The following is a 16,805-nucleotide window of genomic DNA, read 5'->3' on the forward strand; positions in this document are numbered from 1 at the left end:
TGGAATATTTTTGGCATCATCTGACCTCAAGAGCTTTTGGAAGGAGTCCATGACCTTTTGGGGTCAGGACAAGCCTAGTTTCAGCATCTGAGGTGAGAATGTTGGGCGTCAACTCGCAAAAACATTCAACATCACAAGAATTTTCGGCAGCTGAGATGTTGACTTTTGGAAATTTATGTTGTCTAGACTATATGTCAATACATCCAAGATAAGATGAGAGACAAAACATCTGAAATAAATGTGTGTGTTTTTTTAAATAAAGGTTTGTGTTGGATCCATTACAAAACATAATGTGAAAAGCACAAGACATCTTTATAGTACAATGTGTATGCAGACGTGCTTTGAAGTAAAAGAGCTGTTGTTGAAAAATGATGTACAAATAAGGGTTAGAGAAGTGACATACTTTTAATGGGTAAATGTCGCGAAAATATATTTGAGGAAATAAGTCACGCACAAACTGAAATGTCTTATCACATCATGACTTACATTTTTGACTGGCAACTTCTAAAGTGCCTCTCTGAGAGACAGTCGCGTGAGCAGTTTCGGAGTTGATGTCATGTGTGAGACAAAGAGGTCATTTACACATGCAAACATCAGGTTACCCATTCTGCATATCATTTACAAGACCAGGGTCGAAAAAAACAAACAATGCAAAGTACTGCAGGCCATGCCCTAAAAAGCCAGGTTCCAGTGCTCTTTGTTAGTCACCACTTCATCCATGACTTTGTGAAATTACACCAATAAAGCGAGACAAAAGGAGAGTGTGTCTGTGGACAAAGTGATGAGTCACAAGGAGGTGACTGTGATGTAATCCATCCATCGGCCCTCCCTCCTTCCTGCCTCCACGCTGCTTCTGGATATTCAGGTCCGGGTAGGAGGCAAGATCTGCAGGTCATCTTCTCAGTTTTATCAAAAATAAAATTGACTCATGAACACTGGCATTATGTGCACATGACTTGCTTCTGCCTGAAATAAATGTGGACCTATTTTTGTGTTGTTAGAACGTATACGCAGGTCACATGATGTGTTTTTAATTTTGCATTTTGCAAAAAAATTCCTGAGGCACGTTTAAAGTAATAAACCGCAAATAATTTTGATTTCACGGCCATATTTCGGTGATATCAATCGCTATTTAAAGTCCATCTGCGGAATTACTCAATCCAGCTCGCAGGCGTTCATTGTATTACAGCGCATGCGCATTGCCGCGTGACGACTCGACGTCGCAGGTCGTCTGTGGACTTTTGGGAAAAATCGAAAGGTCGGATTTCTTTACTTTCGACGCGTTAAATCGTCTGGATTAACGCGTATTGGGATGGAATTACGACAGCGCCTGGAGATATTAATAGAATCGGCGTTTATGTTTAAGACGCTGTCACGTGACCGGCCCCTGCCTATCACAGCAAGCGGTGGGCAGCGGAAAGAATGCGCTTTGTTCTGCGATTTTTGGAAAGTTTTTCGGAGATGGAAACTCTGATTTATATGTTAAATGCGGCTCTTGACGCTGTTTTGATGGACGCGCGGGTGGGACGGAGTCACGCGGTCCATCGTCTGGAACGCCGCTCGCGCTGGATTATTTCATCACATGATCTCCCCTCCCCCACCGCGACACCGAGGGGAGAAGAAGGCGGACATGTTTGTGGGAAATGTGGAAGACAAGAAGATTATTTGAAGGTTGCGCCATTTATCTGGACTTACTCACGGACTTCATCTCGTTATTTTTTTACTATTCACTGAATTTTTTGGTTGATTGAATCGCACTGGTTCAACATATGGGGAGGTTTATTTTACAGCCTTTTTGAGTGACATTGTGGTGGTGTGGGGGAAGGGCGCATGTGTTGGGTAACAGCTGGTCTGATACGACGCTTCCAATTTTGTTAGAATACTTCCTTTGTATGATTATCGGAGGATGTTAGGACGTCATCTCGACTAGCTATTAGAGGTATTGCGTTTTAATAGCCTCTGAGATACTGAGTTTGTGTTTGCTGGTGAGGAGTTGTGGGCTGTAATATTGTTGAGCTGAACACGGAACTGTCGTTCATTTCATGTTGTGAGTAACTCGCCCAACAAGTCACGTTGTGTATTGTGTGACTTTATTTGCCTTTCAACGGACATTTGAGGGCCTGTCTCAATGTTCGATCATAAGCCCATTTGGTGAGTGAATTCGTCGGTAAACGCAACATTTCGCTTTATTGTCGCTATCCTGGTGCTTTTTGTGGAAAGTACGCAGTTTTCTTGCGCATTCGTCGAGTTATTCGACGATTAGACGCAATTGTCTACTAGTCCAAGATGGCGACTGGCGCCTCTTGTGGGTCAGAAATGCGGATCTTCTGGTGAGGCTCCACGTCCCAGTACGTAGTGCGCGTGACTCCTGTGAACAGCCAATCAGCTTCATTGTTTCCAGCCTTGAAGCCCGCGTTGCAATGCGGTCGACCAATCCCCACAGCGAGCTGACGTAACCCTCCAGCGAGACAACCGCGGAGTTAGCGGCTGCTGGCCTGCAAATATTGTCGGAAACGGCTCGACTGAGGCATTTGCGAGTCGAAAGTTGCTTCAAATGATGTGCGTTTTAGTAGAACGGCGACTTGTGGCGTGTTTTGCTGCGAAGACGTAGCCAGCGGTACAAGGGCGGGTCGCCTTTGACTGACGTTGCGCGCAGCCAATAGGAGTCGGGCGGGCGTGTACTTGACGGTATCGTCTGTCCAATAGCGCCACTCCTCGCTCTATATATAAGCGGGTGTAAGCGCTCTTTCGCCATTTCTACGACCGAACGCGGGGGATTTTGCTGCCGAGCCATACGAGGAGACGGATCCCGGCTTTAAGTCTAGCGCTAAACACAATCCGGATCCATCGCGATGGATATGGCCGTTAACCCGCTCCTTGACAGGTATCTACCGGTGACACTGACTCTGAACTTTCCATCGGAGGGAATATTGCGAACATTACGGTGTATTTTGTGTCTTAACTGGCGCCCCGGGGAAAGAGCTGGAGCTTTGCGTTTGTGGGACCAGGACTTGGCTTAAACGGAAGTACGCTGGAAGCATTTATTTCTCACATCCACGGTGCTGAGGTGTTAAGCGAAAGCGAGCTGTTCGCCATCTTTCGCATCACCGCTGCGGCTCGTCGCTCTGTCCCTGCCTGGCAGCGCTGCTAGCATTAGCAACCGAAGGCAGCGGCAGAGCTTTCCCTTCTAATCTTGTTGACTTGGTGCCGGGCCCTGGTGAGCGATTCGAGTAAATTCGACAAGTGACCTCGTAGCTTTATCGGTTTGTGATGATCCCCGCTCGCTTTGATCTTGGTCACGTCTGTGCTCGGGGTTAGCTTTGTTTGTGGGTGGGTTGCCAGGTTACAGTCGCACGGTGTCACTCAAATCAGGCTTAACTCCCCATGTGTTGTTTGATTTCCGGGTTTTTTGCCTTTTTATATTTTGTTTGTCAAACCACTAAAGCACAGTTTTTTAAAAGAAATATGTTGTACATGACTTAATGAATTAATAAAGTACACTAACTGTCAAATATGTTTCCAGAGATTGTATCTTTCAACCGTTTTATTTAAAGTTTATTTCACACAGTACAAGTTAGCCAAGCAAGTACATGTTAATCCTGTCACCTCACTGGTAGTTCGACATGTATATGGAGCAGCAGGCTGTTGCAAAGACAGATGTTTTGATGAGTCATGCTCAGTCATTGCAAGACTGATGGTATTGAACTCTAGACAACATGGACCGGTTTGAGTGGGAGCTAGCAATAATCTACCTCACACACACGACTGTCTACTGTGCCGCCACAGCTCAGACTCCACCCTCGACCCTTGAGACAATGTCTTTTCTACAGAGACGCGGGGGTTGGCCCTCAGTTCTGGCTCTGCTATTGGTGCGGCTGACAGCAGGAAGTGGCTGATAGACTTTATGTACTAAGAGGTGCAGCTGCTGAATGAGCAGCTGTGTGTTCAGGAGCCAGCTGGCTGGATCGTGTGAGACTCCTGCTGATATTTAGCCTGTGCAGGGTGATGAAATCGGTTACTGGTGACACGGAGTGCTTTGGTGAGGTATTGATTGTAGCATATGGCTGTAGATATCAGGCCCCCCAGTCCAGTGCTGCACCTCTGTCCGTGTGTGGTGTCGACCTCCTGCCACATGACTCATCGGTCTGTCACCTGTGCTCTCTGCAGCTCCCTTGCTGGAGTTGAGGTTGTGGGAGTCACAGGAATGGACCAGATTTCTGGCACAGCAGGGAAGCGCATCCGGAAGCCTTCGCTGCTCTACGAAGGCTTTGAGAGCCCCGGGATGCCACTGCACAATCAGATGTCCTCTGGACCGCCGCAGCCTCCTGTGAAAGATCTCAGTCGGCAAGGCAGGATGACCAACCAGCTTCAGTTCCTGCAGAAGGTCCTGCTCAAGTCTCTGTGGAGGCATCATTTTGCCTGGCCGTTCCATGAACCGGTGGACGCTGTGAAGCTCAACCTACCCGTGAGTACGCCCGCCTTCCTGAAGGACCGCAATCCTATAGCTTACTCGTCATTTACGGGGCTCTTTTCTGATCCCAGGACTATCACAAAATCATCAAGACTCCGATGGACATGGGCACCATAAAGAAGAGGCTGGAGAACAGCTACTATCGCTGTGCCAGTGAATGCATGCAGGACTTCAACACCATGTTTACCAACTGTTACATCTACAACAAGGTCAGAAACATTCTTGAATATCTTCATATTCCTTGAGCTTGGAAGCTTGAAAGTCTGACAACTGATCTCTGCTGCAGCCCACAGATGACATCGTGCTGATGGCTCAGTCTTTGGAGAAGGCCTTTCTCCAGAAAGTGGCTCAGATGCCCCAGGAAGAGATGGAGTTGACCTCAGCCCTGCAGCGCAGCAAGCAGGGGAAGCCCAACAAAAAGTCTCGACCCGGCACATGTAAGACAAAGTTGTTTAATGTTCATAAGAAAACGGAGATGTGACACAGCCCTATTTTCTCTGCAGTCTCTGGAGGAGTGACAACAGCTCACCAGGTCCCCGCTGTGTCCCAGTCGGTGTACTCGCCGCCCACACCAGAGACCCCAGACTCCCTGCTCTCAACCCCTCCACAGACCCTGCTGGGCAAGAACATGTCCCTCCCACTGCCCATCGACCACAGCACCCCGACCATCACCAGTCTGCACCCCACACAGCCCACTGCCAAGGTACGAGACAACATTCCCTTGAAAGATAGTTCAGTATTTCACTGCTAATATTTGGCTTTTATGCAATTTTGTTGTGCGAAAATTGACATAAACATATTGAGCTTCAGCCCTAATTTGTCCATGAATATGGTCTGTAAACACCAGTAGTGATCAAGCTTTTTTGGGCTGCACCCTGTCATGAGATGAACACCCCCCACACCCCTCGATCAGTTTATTAGAGGGTTTTGTTTTTGACATTAATATAAATATATCTATTTCCTTTTATTAAAGACTCATTAAAGAGTGACTATTTCTGAGGAAAATATATATTTTATTCAGGAAAAAACAGAAGAAAAAAAACTGAATGACTTATTATCATCTAAAATCGCTGGCTTTTATTTCTGCTTCATCGCAGTGAACACATCATCAGCCACAAAAAATAAGATCTGAACAGCGACAAGTAAAACCAAACACTACTACACTGTCACTTCCCTGCATTTGTGTGAGGAGAGAAACAGCCGTGCTGTGTTCAAGGACTCCTTGCATGTAGGTCATTTACACAACGAATAGCGACACAATTTCATGGGTTACAGGTGGTGACCCTATTCTGGCATGTTCAGCCTGCGACGCTATATGTAGTGCGTCGGTTTCTTTGTTGTGTTTGTTTGGAAATGTATCACTCTCTGCCCCAAAATAAATGTGGGAGTCAAGTTTCAACTTGGGGGGAAAAAAATAATTAATTTGGAATCTGGTCTGTTTTTATGCCAATGTGTTGGTGTACATTTTTGGAAAAAGGAAAATGATTTGAAGTGACTCAAAATTTTCTTCATATTTAAACTCAATGGTTGGTGTTAATTGAGTTCGTGTCAAAAACCATGGGATGATAACCAAAATATATTTGAACCAACTTACTATATTTGTGAAAAATACTTTCTTTTGTTTTATGGATTCATTATCATACTGTCCACTGTTGAGCCAGCCAGTTTTCCATGTACTAAGTCATGGTGTGTATGAAACTGTGTTTGCATGTACCGTTGAACAAAAGTGTCCCGTCTTTCCTGACAGAAAAAGGGTGTGAAGAGAAAAGCAGACACCACGACGCCGACCACCATGGCGATGCCCATGATGACCGGCATGAACATGGGCGGTCTAAACATGGGCATGACCGGCGGACACTCCCCGTTCACGGTCAACTCCCTCGGTGTGGACCCCAACAGCGCCCTCTCCATGGCTCAGGGCCTGACCCTCAACCAAGCCATGAGCATGGGCATGAACATGAACATGAACGTGAACATGAACATGAACATGGCTCACGGCGGGATGATGATGGGCGGCAAAGCCGGTGGCGGCTGCAGGAGAGGCGTGAGCGGACGGCCCATCAAACCCCCCAAGAAGGACCTTCCGGACTCCATCCTGCCGACGCCGGTCCGTCGCAGCAAGCTGAGTCCGCAGCTGCGCTATTGCAGCGGCGTTCTGAAGGAGCTGCTGTCCAAGAAGCACGCGGCGTACGCCTGGCCCTTCTACAAGCCGGTGGACGCCTCGTCTCTGGGTCTCCACGACTACCACGAGATCATCAAGCAGCCCATGGACCTCAGCACCATCAAGGTGCGACGAGCTCTAACCTCACGCTTCTGTTTTCCTTTGGAACTGTGTACTGAACTGTTGTTTATCTTCCAGCGGAAGATGGACAGTCGGGAGTACCAAGAAGCTCAGGAGTTCTCAGCCGATGTCCGACTGATGTTCTCCAACTGCTACAAGTACAACCCTCCGGATCACGATGTGGTGGCCATGGCACGAAAACTCCAGGTAAAAGATTCAGCCGCTCAGCCTCTCTGGGGTCTGCACCTTTCCCTCACTCAACCTGCGCATTATTTATGACACGACTGTATACCTGTGTGTCGGCAGGTTTACAGTCGCGTTTTCTGAATTATTTGCAGAGTCTGCAATTCTTGCTTCAGAAGGAGAAACAATTCTATTTATTAAATCTTTCGTTTGCTTTTTTATTACTGTTGAAACATTAGTACGGGTTATTTTATTATAATATGGAAATGGAATAATTTGCTAAGTATAAAAATGTGTACTTGTGAGTCCAGTGTCACTTATATTAAATATATAGACACACAGCAGTAAAATAAACATGTGTTTTCAAACATGTTTTGAAGTGGAGATAGACTTTTTGTGACTGCTAAAATTACAAACTTGATATTCATAGTCTGGAAGATATTTGACACTTTTTAGTTCCCCTGGGTGAAAATTGACATGGAAAACATTTTTATTGACATGAAAAATGGAGCTGCAGATAAATAAATTGAAGAAAAAAATAAGGCTCATGTACTCACAAATAAATTAAATGCAAATTAACTAGTCCAAATCAACAGAGTTGGCTTGGTTTTGACCTGTAACTAAACTGGGTTTAGGCTGCAGCTTTAATGGAAGAAGACATGTTTGAGTCACATTCGCAAGCTAACGCGGCTAATGGCTAATATCAAAACAGTCAACCAGCAAGCAAGCTAGATTCTGCTAGCATGGATTACAGTTGCATGCTAGCCATAGCTAAGCTAAGTTAGCTGAGGCACCAGCCAGAGTAACGCCAGTGAGTTTTCAACAACCCGGTGACCATGGTGGCGTTTATTTTCTCAGGATGTCTTCGAGTTCTGCTTCGCCAAGATGCCAGACGAAGCTCCGGCGCCGCAGAGCTCCTCCTCCTCTTCCTCCTCGTCGTCCTCGTCCTCAGAGAGCGAGCTGAGCAGCGAGAGCGAGGACAGCGAGAGCAGCCTGAGCTCCGACTCCGAGGAAGAGCGAGCCAACCGCCTGGCCGAGCTGCAGGAACAGGTGAGCGCCGTAGCAGGAGAAGCGCGTGTACAAGAAGTGTCCAGCCGTCAAGCTAAGTGTTGCCCCTCCCCCCCGGCAGCTCAAGGCCGTGCACGAGCAGCTGACCGCGCTCTCTCAGGGGCCCATCGTCAAGCCCAAGAGGAAGAAGGAGAAGAAGGACAAGAAGAAGAAGAAGAAGGGGGAGAAGTACCGGAAGGTGGAGGATGAGATGGCGCCCATCCGGTCCGCCAAACCCCCCAAAGCCAGCAAAACGCCCAAAAACAAGAGCAATAAAGGAGTGGGGGTGCCGGTGATGCCGGTGAAAAAGGCTCCGAGCAAGAAGAACACCAAAAGCAAGTGAGTGCTCGCAGAGGTTTTCTTTTCCAAGCACTTGTTGTTAGGTTAATAGACGACTTATAAACCCAGTTTCAGCTTCAAACAAACAGTTTATTCTTGTAGAAATTATTCTTGTCGCTATTAGTGTCCGAGAGGAAGAGTTTTAGTAAGTTTTTCCCAAAATAAAGATTCAATTTTTATCAAATATTCTGTTAATTTTCACTTTCTATAGTTTTAAAATCTTGATTTGCTCAGTATTTCAACCTTTTTTGCGTCTGGACTATATAATACTCAGGTGTTTGAATGAGCCTGAGCTCTGTGAAATGTGTTTCTGCTCGCCACCGTTGCTAAGACTGTGCTCCTGGTCCGCGCAGGTCCAAGAAGGGAAACATGATGTTCAGCATGCCGCAGGCCCTGCCCGACCCCATGATCCCGCACTACGACTCGGACGAGGAGGAGGAGACGGCGCCCATGTCGTACGACGAGAAGCGCCAGCTCAGCCTGGACATCAACAAGCTGCCCGGCGAGAAGCTGGGCCGCGTCGTCTACATCATCCAGTCGCGGGAGCCGTCGCTCAGGGACACCAACCCCGAGGAGATCGAGATCGACTTCGAGACGCTGAAGCCGTCGACGCTGCGCGAGCTGGAGAGATACGTGATGACGTGTCTGAGGAAGAAGCCCAGGAAACCCTACGGTGAGCAGAGGAACCAGAGTTGGTCCACGAGCCTGTTTTAGACGTGAGGTTATTCATGCTGATGCGCTGGTTCCACAGCGGTCAGTAAGAACAGCGCCGGCAAGACTCGAGAAGAGCTGGCTCTGGAGAAGCAGCTGGAGCTGGAGCGACGACTGATGGACGTCAGCGGGCAGCTCAACTCTGGGAAGAAACCCACCAAAGCCAAACGTGAGTTGACCTTTAAAAATGTAGTCAAATCTGAAGGGATTATTTTACAATGTTTCTTCATGATATCTTTGTTTGTTTGCAAAGTTGACTCACAAATGTCTTTTTTTTTCTTTTCACCTGTGCAGCAGAGAAACCGGCGGCTGAGGCCCACACCCAGCCCTCGCGCCTCAGCGCCAGCAGCTCCTCCTCAGACTCCTCTTCGTCCTCCTCCTCCTCCTCCTCCTCTGACACCAGTGAATCGGACTCGGGCTGATGAAGTACAGAACCTCCGGAGGGGCCGATCTCCTCCCACCAAACGGACTGAACGAGCTGCTAACCACAGACCCGCGGGCGGATCAGACGACACCGGCGAAGGACGGAGCCGGTCAATAAGGACCCAGTCTGAGAGGGGCGGGCTTCTCTCGCTGCGAGAGAAGGTCTTCTTTAGATAACAGAGTGGATGAGTGGTGGAGGGATGCGGGTGCTACAGCCAGAATTGGAAGGTTTTCTGGGCTTATTTTTGTCCCTTCTCCTCCGAGCTCCTTGTCTTTAGTGTACAGAGATTCTATTTTTCTTTTATAAAGAAGAACCTTATAGACGAATTAAGTCCTTCATTCTGTGAAAGACGGACTTATCCGGGCTGAGTTTTTTTTTTCTTTTTTGAGTGTCATTAGGAGGAAACGAAACAAACGTGTGTCGAATGTTTGCGTGTGAGCGCGTCCTGCCACAGCCTTGTGAAGTTCCTCATCATATAGAGCTGGGCCACCAGGCCCGCCTCCGAAGCACCTTGGTTCTGCAGGATCCAGAATACGCGATCCAGAGTTCCTTCTCATGTGAAACAACATGTACAGTTATAACACACCCACTTGTTTGTTGCTTTTCCTGTGTTGGACGGATTTGTTTCCTTTTTTTCATCTCAATTTCTCTGCAAACACCTTTTTTTTTATTTTTCTCGTGACCAATCTGCAAATAAATGGTGAGGCTGCATTTTGACAACTCAACTTGTTCTCGAGTGATGTCATTTTGGCTCGTCGTTGTTTCACTTTCATTATGACAAAACAACTTTGTCAGGTGGAAAAATGAAGTCTGATATTGAATTTTCTCTGGGAATTAGAAATCATAAACTAAAAAATAAAGCAATAAATTTGCATTATAAGTCATGGTTAACCCTCAACATGCACCTTGTTTAGGTTAATATTAGTGTCCATGTTGTCCATTATGTTTTTTATTTTGCTTTTAATAATATTAATGGAATTAGTTATAAGAAAACTACATTTGAAGCATCCACATAAAGATGAAACTTTCGGCTATTGTCGTGAAAGTGTGTCGATTAACGCTCATGTAAAAACAGAAAAACACCTCAGTAACTGAAATTGAGGTTTTTTTTTTAAATGGTGGATCGAGGTTTATATATTTTACAATATTGATCTATACCAAACCAACTGACATGTCTTTCCTTCCACGATGGTACGTTCAAGTATAAATATGCTCTTATTTTATCATATAATAATACTTTCCCACCACTGTCACTCATCCAGTTTAATTTACGTCCAACAAAATGATGTTTAAATTAAATTTAAAGTGGTGGTTTGTTAACGAAAATAACTCACTTATTACCTCCGGATTGTAAAATATTTTACAATACAACGTCTGCTCCAAATGGGCGTTACATTCTATCCTTTTCGTTTCGAACATCAGAAGGTACAAAAACAAAAAAATACTCCTATATTGGAGACGTTACTTATTTAGCAGCCTTTACTATGAACAGAAAGCTCGTGTCTATGGCGCCATCTAGTGGAATAATAGAAAACTGCATAAACACTGTGATCCAACATGGCGGCCACCATGAGGCTTATATCGAGGTTGTCGCTGGTCACTGGTCAGTTTCCGCTCAATGTAATTGCCTTTATGCAAATAAAACGCAAGATTCGTCGCATGGAATTGCGTGTACTCGCGCTGTTCCTCAGCTAACTACTATTTTTTTCCATTCAGTCTTTCTACTGTCGTGTAAAGGTCACGTCACTGCTGCGCACTTAAAAGTTTATTTTTATTTAACCTTGGCTGAAGGTCGGTCCTCCGTGTCTGTGCCATGGTTTTCATTTAATGTTGCCTCACATCAGCCTTATTTGAAGACCAGACCGCGACCAATTGAACAACCATTTTTCTAACCGGACAGCCACAGCTACAGTAGTTATGAACTAACCGGAGTCTGGCTCTTCATAAACACGGACACATTCAACATTTGCTGACAAACTTTCACTTTAATGACAAGTTCTAACACCTTTTTAAAGGAGTTAACTTTTTCAGCTTAGTCTTATCAAACGGTCCGAGTTAGTAAAGTTAAATTCTTGTTACATCCTTTGATTCATTTACTCGACAAAGTGATATAGTGAAGTGAAATAAAAATGACCTGCACAATCTTTATAGTTTTGTTGATAAAGGCGCTTGTGCTTGTGTGTGTTTCATGGTGTAGCTGAGATGGTTCCGACAAAAGCCAAGTGAAACCCCTCGGTTTTTGTCGCCTGTGACTCTGTCCGGCCGCAGATTTCTCCTCCACCCTCCCGGCCTTCCGGTGTTGGGCTAAGAATAGACCTCTGACCTCTGTTTCCGCCCACTTCTGACCCACGCCTCTGACTCGCCCTCTCTCAGGGGGAGGCAGCGGCATCGGACGAGCCGTCTGCCAGCGCTTGGCCTCTGAAGGCGCCTCCGTGGTCGTCGCTGACATCAGCGAGGAGTCGGCCAATGAAACCTTGAGGAGCCTGACAGGTGACCTCAGGGGTCAGGGTCACATGGCCGCCGTGGTGGACGTGTCGTCCAAGGAGAGTGTGAAAAGTCTGATCACCAGTATCCAAGTGAGTTTGCACTCAGGGTTGAGTCTCAGTCCGAGGTCGTGACCTTTGTATTGAAATTAAATTTGACTTTATGTTTGTGATTGTCCCTGTTCCTTCCTGTAATGTTCAAATGAGCAGTGTGTTTTTGTTCCTTTTTACTGGGACGGAGGAACTCTCACCTCTTTATTCCAGGACTTAGGAAGGAGGTGGAAAACATGAAAACACACGCTGATACCCAGATCACAACGTCGAACCTCCTCTGCGTTTCTCGTTCCACTTGTATTTCCCACTGTAGCGTCTTGACCTCTGACCTCTTTCTGCAGGCCCAGTACTTCCAGCCGCCCTCCGTCTGCGTGAACGCCGCTGGAATCACTCAGGACGACTTTCTGCTCAACATGGAGGAGGAGCACTTCGACAGGGTCATCAAGGTCAACCTGAAGGTGACTTCATGGTTTGAAGTCAGTGGTTTTTAACCACATTCTAGTTCATGTTCTGCTGCATTTGAAGTTAACACAAACAGGCTCTTCTCCACTCCATTTGTTGCTTCAAAGCCCAGCAGCTGCTCTGAAGTCGTGAGTGAAGTACTCAGGAAAATGTATACTCTGAAAATAAGATTAAAAAAAATCTGCCAATACAGCAAGTACAAATCCTGTTCCTAAAACTGTTTCAAATAAGAGGAAACAGAGCAGAACTGGAGCTTAAGTAAGATCCAAAGCCTCAGTCAGTCCATAAGAGAAAGAGAAGGCTTCTAAACTGTCATGCAACAAAGTAGAAATCAGTGTTTTACTTCTAAAAATTAGATGTTTTTGTGTAATTATTATCGCCCTCTTTTTTTGAGATAAGGTTTCTCATTTGAAGTGATACTGGTGTGTAGTGTAGTGTTTCAAACATTACACCGTGTTTGAAAAATAAACAAATAATCCTGCCATGTGCTAGTGATGGGTGGGTGAGGCTTCATGAAACAGTGCTGAAACAGTGTTGCAGGGTTGATGGAACTGTGTCCCGATTTTCAGAGGCCACTAGATGGTGCTGTGGGTTTAGAAATGATGTGAGCTTTCATTGAATTACTGACTTCATGTCCAAACATTTTACAGCAGACAGCGCCATCTGGTGGGTCACTGTTTCATGAAACCTAGTGTTGGGCTGATGAGGCTTCATGAAACAGTGTCCTAATTTTCCGAGCCCACTAGATGGTGCTGTCGCTTTAAAATGATGTGTGGTTTCATTGAAGCGGCTGTTAAAATCCAAAGATTTTTGAGCAGACAGTGCCATCTAGTGGGCTTGGAGGTGAGGACACTGTTTCATGAAGCCTCACCACCCCATGCACTCTTCTTCAGCAATGTTTACATAGCAGAGGCAATGGTGACAATGCTGACCTTTGATGTTGGTGACTTCCATAAATCAAGTGTTGTCTTGATTTTTTTTCTTCAAACCTGCTACTCTTCCTCCTCCTCCACCTCACCATGGTTCAACCCTCCACCTGTCTTCATCCTCCACACACACCTCCTCCTCTAACATCCATCTGCCGCTCGCCTCCTCAGGGCTCCTTCCTGGTCACTCAGGCAGTGGCCCAGGCTCTTGTAGCCTGTGGGTCCTCCAAAGGTTCCATCATAACTGTGGGCAGCATTGTTGGCAAGGTGAGGAGTCCGCCATCTTCTTCTGTCTCTTGATGGTGAGCCTGCGTCCTTCTCTGTGGGCTGCAGGTGGGAAACCTGGGTCAGGTCAATTACTCGGCCTCCAAAGCCGGAGTGGAGGGCTTGACCAGAACCTCGGCCAAGGAGCTGAGCAGGTTGAGCCGACACTGCTGCAGATGGCTTCATGAGGAGGGAAACCAAGTGTCTTCTGTTCACTCCCAGGTTTGGGATCAGGTGCAACTGTGTTCTTCCAGGGTTCATCTCGACGCCGATGACGGAAAAAGTCCCAGAGAAGGTCATTAGCAAGGTACCGTGTGAGTTCCTGTCCTCAGATGGAGACTGGTCACATGACCACCTGACCAAGTGGGACGGGGGTTTGTCAGGCCTCTTTCTTCCTCCTACTCTTCATCATCATCATCATAGTCACCTTACTGGTTTGAAACTGTTCATCATCGCCAGTGTCTTTTGAGAATCTTCATCATCATCATCATCATCATCATCGTCTTTTGAGGCTCTTCTCATCATCTTCAAGATTTATTATTGTTTTCTTCCTTTGCTTCTCTTCATTATTTATGAGCATCTTCTTCTAAGACTCTTCATCATCATCGTCTTTTGACACTCATCATCATCTTCATATGAGACCTTTCATCATTATGTGTGATCGTCATCTTCATCATCTTCTTATTTAAAAGACTTTCACATCATCTTCTTCATTTCAGACTCTTCTTCTTCATCATCATCATCTTCATTGAGAGTCTTCTTCATCATCATCATCATCTTCATTGAGAGTCTTCTTCTTCATCATCATCATCTTCATTGAGAGTCTTCTTCTTCATCATCATCATCTTCATTGAGAGTCTTCTTCATCATCATCATCATCTTCATTGAGAGTCTTCTTCATCATCATCATCATCTTCATTGAGAGTCTTCTTCATCATCATCATCTTCTTCATTGAGAGTCTTCTTCATCATCATCATCTTCATTGAGAGTCTTCTTCATCATCATCATCATCTTCATTGAGAGTCTTCTTCTTCTTCATCATCATCATCTTCATTGAGACTGTTAATCCTTTGACGACTGTCATCTTTTTCATCGTCCTGTTCTTCTTTTTGACACTGGTCATCTTCTTCATCTTCGTCTTCTTAGTTCTCAAAAGAGTCCATCAGGATGACCCTTCTCAGAGGGGCCAGTAGACGTGGATCAGACTCCTCTCCTGCTTCACAAACCGGTTGTTTCAAACCAAGCAGAGCAGAGAGTGCCCTCTAGTGGCTCAAAGATATCTGTATTGTATTTATATGTATGGTTTTTGGCCTGAGTGCTTTGTTTTCTCGTCATTTCTCAGATGAAGTCCCTGGTGCCGCTGGGGAGGATGGGTGAGCCTGCAGGTCAGTCACGAATACGAGCCTCTAAAAAATATCTTTCACCTCAATGTTGGCCGCAGATACATCTCAGGAACTCGTGTCCTCGTTCTCCTCAGTGAGAAGGTTGATCGTGAACGTTATTATTCTGTTGAGCTCCTCTAATCTCTCGCAGCTCCTCTGGAACATTACCAACTAGGGAGAGAAAAGTGCACCAACAAAATGGCTGTAGAAATGCAGCAGGTGGCGCTCTTGGTTCAAAAATGATGTGAAATTCCAACGCTTGCAGAGCAGAGAGCGCCATCTAGTGGGCTCAGAAAATAAAGCGTCATCAGCTCAAGATGCCTGCAGATGAAGACTGACATTTCTCGTCAAAAAGACGGGCTCTTCCTATTGTAAGGACGTGTCTCTTGGTGTCCTCCAGAGGTCGCTAGTGTCTGTGCCTTCTTGGCTTCAGATGACTCCTGCTACATCACAGGAGCCAGCGTTGAAGTCACAGGTAAACTGCATGTTTCTGACTGCTGAGCTCCGTGTTAACGTCCACCTTCTCCTCCCAGGTGGACTCTTCATGGGCTAATCCAGCTGTCCATCATCTGGCGGAGGGTCAAGAGAGGAAGAGGTGAAATTCATGATCAATGCTGCTGATGAAACATGGTGATCATCAACAATTCTGAGAGACAAGGATGTAAAGTGGATATTGAAAATCCACCAGCAGAAATGGAGAAGCCATTCGAGGACCAGACGTAAAAATGCCTCCGTCGCCTCTGCCTTTACACATTTTTTTTTTAATAAACACAAGCTTGTAAACACTTGTTTTATTCCCGAACATCACCACTAGTTTCATGATGGCTTCGGTATGGAGGGAAGGACTTGGTCCTCTGAAAAGCACTTGATATCTGGACACTTGCTTTGGATCATAGATGACCTGAAAAGCCAAAGAGCTACCTCAGATCCAACCAAGAAGGGAAGCAGTGAAGCAAAGAAACAAAATGTTTGCACTTCATGTTATTGCTGAATAATCATTATACGCTTTTTTTTAAAATAAATCTGTGTTCTGATTAAAGGGATATATCTTCTCTTCCGCAACAACACACCAATAATGATTGTATAGAGGGTTTTCACAGTGCGTCGTCACCGAGTCATCCGACCCAGAAGCCGCCATGTTGGAGATATTGTTTGTAAACACTTCCTTAGACTGTGAATGGAGTGCGATCGAAAAACACAAAATAAAACAGAAAGGCACGTCGGAACGAGTTGGGAGTGACAGGACACACAGAGAGGGACTCAGTGAACAGGAACATGCGCGACACTTGGAAGAGTTGAGCTTTATTGGTGGTGCAGACACGTACCAGTTGGCTCCGTCGTCGTGGGTGAACGACGACCCGGACAGTCTGCCGTTGGTGACGTATCCTGATATCCTCAATGACCTGGTACCGGAGTTTGGAGGCCTATAACCAGATGGTCTGTGGATGGGTCAGGAAACTGTTATACCAAGTCATCGACGACATTTGCACCTTATATGAGAATGTGACGTATTTAAATATTTGGACATTTCATTTTGAGTTTGTGCGCTATTTTAGTTTGTGCTCAAGTATTTTTGTGTGTGTGTGTGTGTGTGTGTACGTGTGTGTGAGATAGCTTCTGAAAACTGTGAGGGTTGGCATCAGTGAATATGTTCTGATAAAAGTTCTGCGTATTCTCTTCCACAGCAATATAATTCAGTCATTTAGGCTGTACTTTTTCTTTTGTTTTAATGAGCAAAATGTTCGGATCCACAGATTTGCCACAAAGATCCTGGTTC

General features: G+C 45.8%; 2 protein-coding genes across 4 annotated transcripts; both read left to right on the top strand.

The window, feature by feature from the left end:
- Positions 1 to 1,186: 1,186 nt before the first annotated feature.
- Positions 1,187 to 10,214, top strand: brd2a (bromodomain containing 2a). The gene is made up of 12 exons (XM_053863442.1): positions 1,187 to 2,884; positions 4,168 to 4,465; positions 4,543 to 4,680; positions 4,758 to 4,908; positions 4,975 to 5,174; positions 6,219 to 6,758; positions 6,831 to 6,959; positions 7,794 to 7,985; positions 8,065 to 8,321; positions 8,675 to 8,994; positions 9,073 to 9,201; positions 9,327 to 10,214. Exons 1-12 carry the CDS (start codon positions 2,853 to 2,855, stop codon positions 9,452 to 9,454), a joined length of 2,514 nt encoding a protein of 837 aa, XP_053719417.1. The 5' UTR covers positions 1,187 to 2,852; the 3' UTR covers positions 9,455 to 10,214.
- Positions 10,215 to 10,996: 782 nt separating this feature from the next.
- On the top strand, positions 10,997 to 16,028 carry hsd17b8 (hydroxysteroid (17-beta) dehydrogenase 8). Of its 3 annotated transcripts, XM_053863479.1 has the most exons (9): positions 10,997 to 11,059; positions 11,830 to 12,032; positions 12,335 to 12,451; positions 13,553 to 13,648; positions 13,715 to 13,800; positions 13,868 to 13,952; positions 14,989 to 15,031; positions 15,429 to 15,503; positions 15,562 to 16,028. In XM_053863479.1, the coding sequence occupies exons 1-9, from the start codon at positions 11,014 to 11,016 to the stop codon at positions 15,579 to 15,581; spliced, it is 771 nt and encodes a 256-aa protein (XP_053719454.1). In that variant the 5' UTR covers positions 10,997 to 11,013; the 3' UTR covers positions 15,582 to 16,028. The 3 variants fall into 3 exon arrangements, 2 of the variants coding, with proteins under 2 accessions (XP_053719454.1, XP_053719453.1); XR_008414406.1 differs by having other exon boundaries at positions 13,868 to 15,031; positions 15,562 to 15,597; XM_053863478.1 differs by lacking the exons at positions 15,429 to 15,503; positions 15,562 to 16,028 and having other exon boundaries at positions 13,868 to 15,139.
- The last annotated feature ends 777 nt before the right edge of the window (positions 16,029 to 16,805 follow it).

The sequence above is a fragment of the Synchiropus splendidus genome, chromosome 4 (assembly GCF_027744825.2).
Source record: "Synchiropus splendidus isolate RoL2022-P1 chromosome 4, RoL_Sspl_1.0, whole genome shotgun sequence".
In the NCBI taxonomy this organism is placed as follows: domain Eukaryota; kingdom Metazoa; phylum Chordata; class Actinopteri; order Syngnathiformes; family Callionymidae; genus Synchiropus; species Synchiropus splendidus.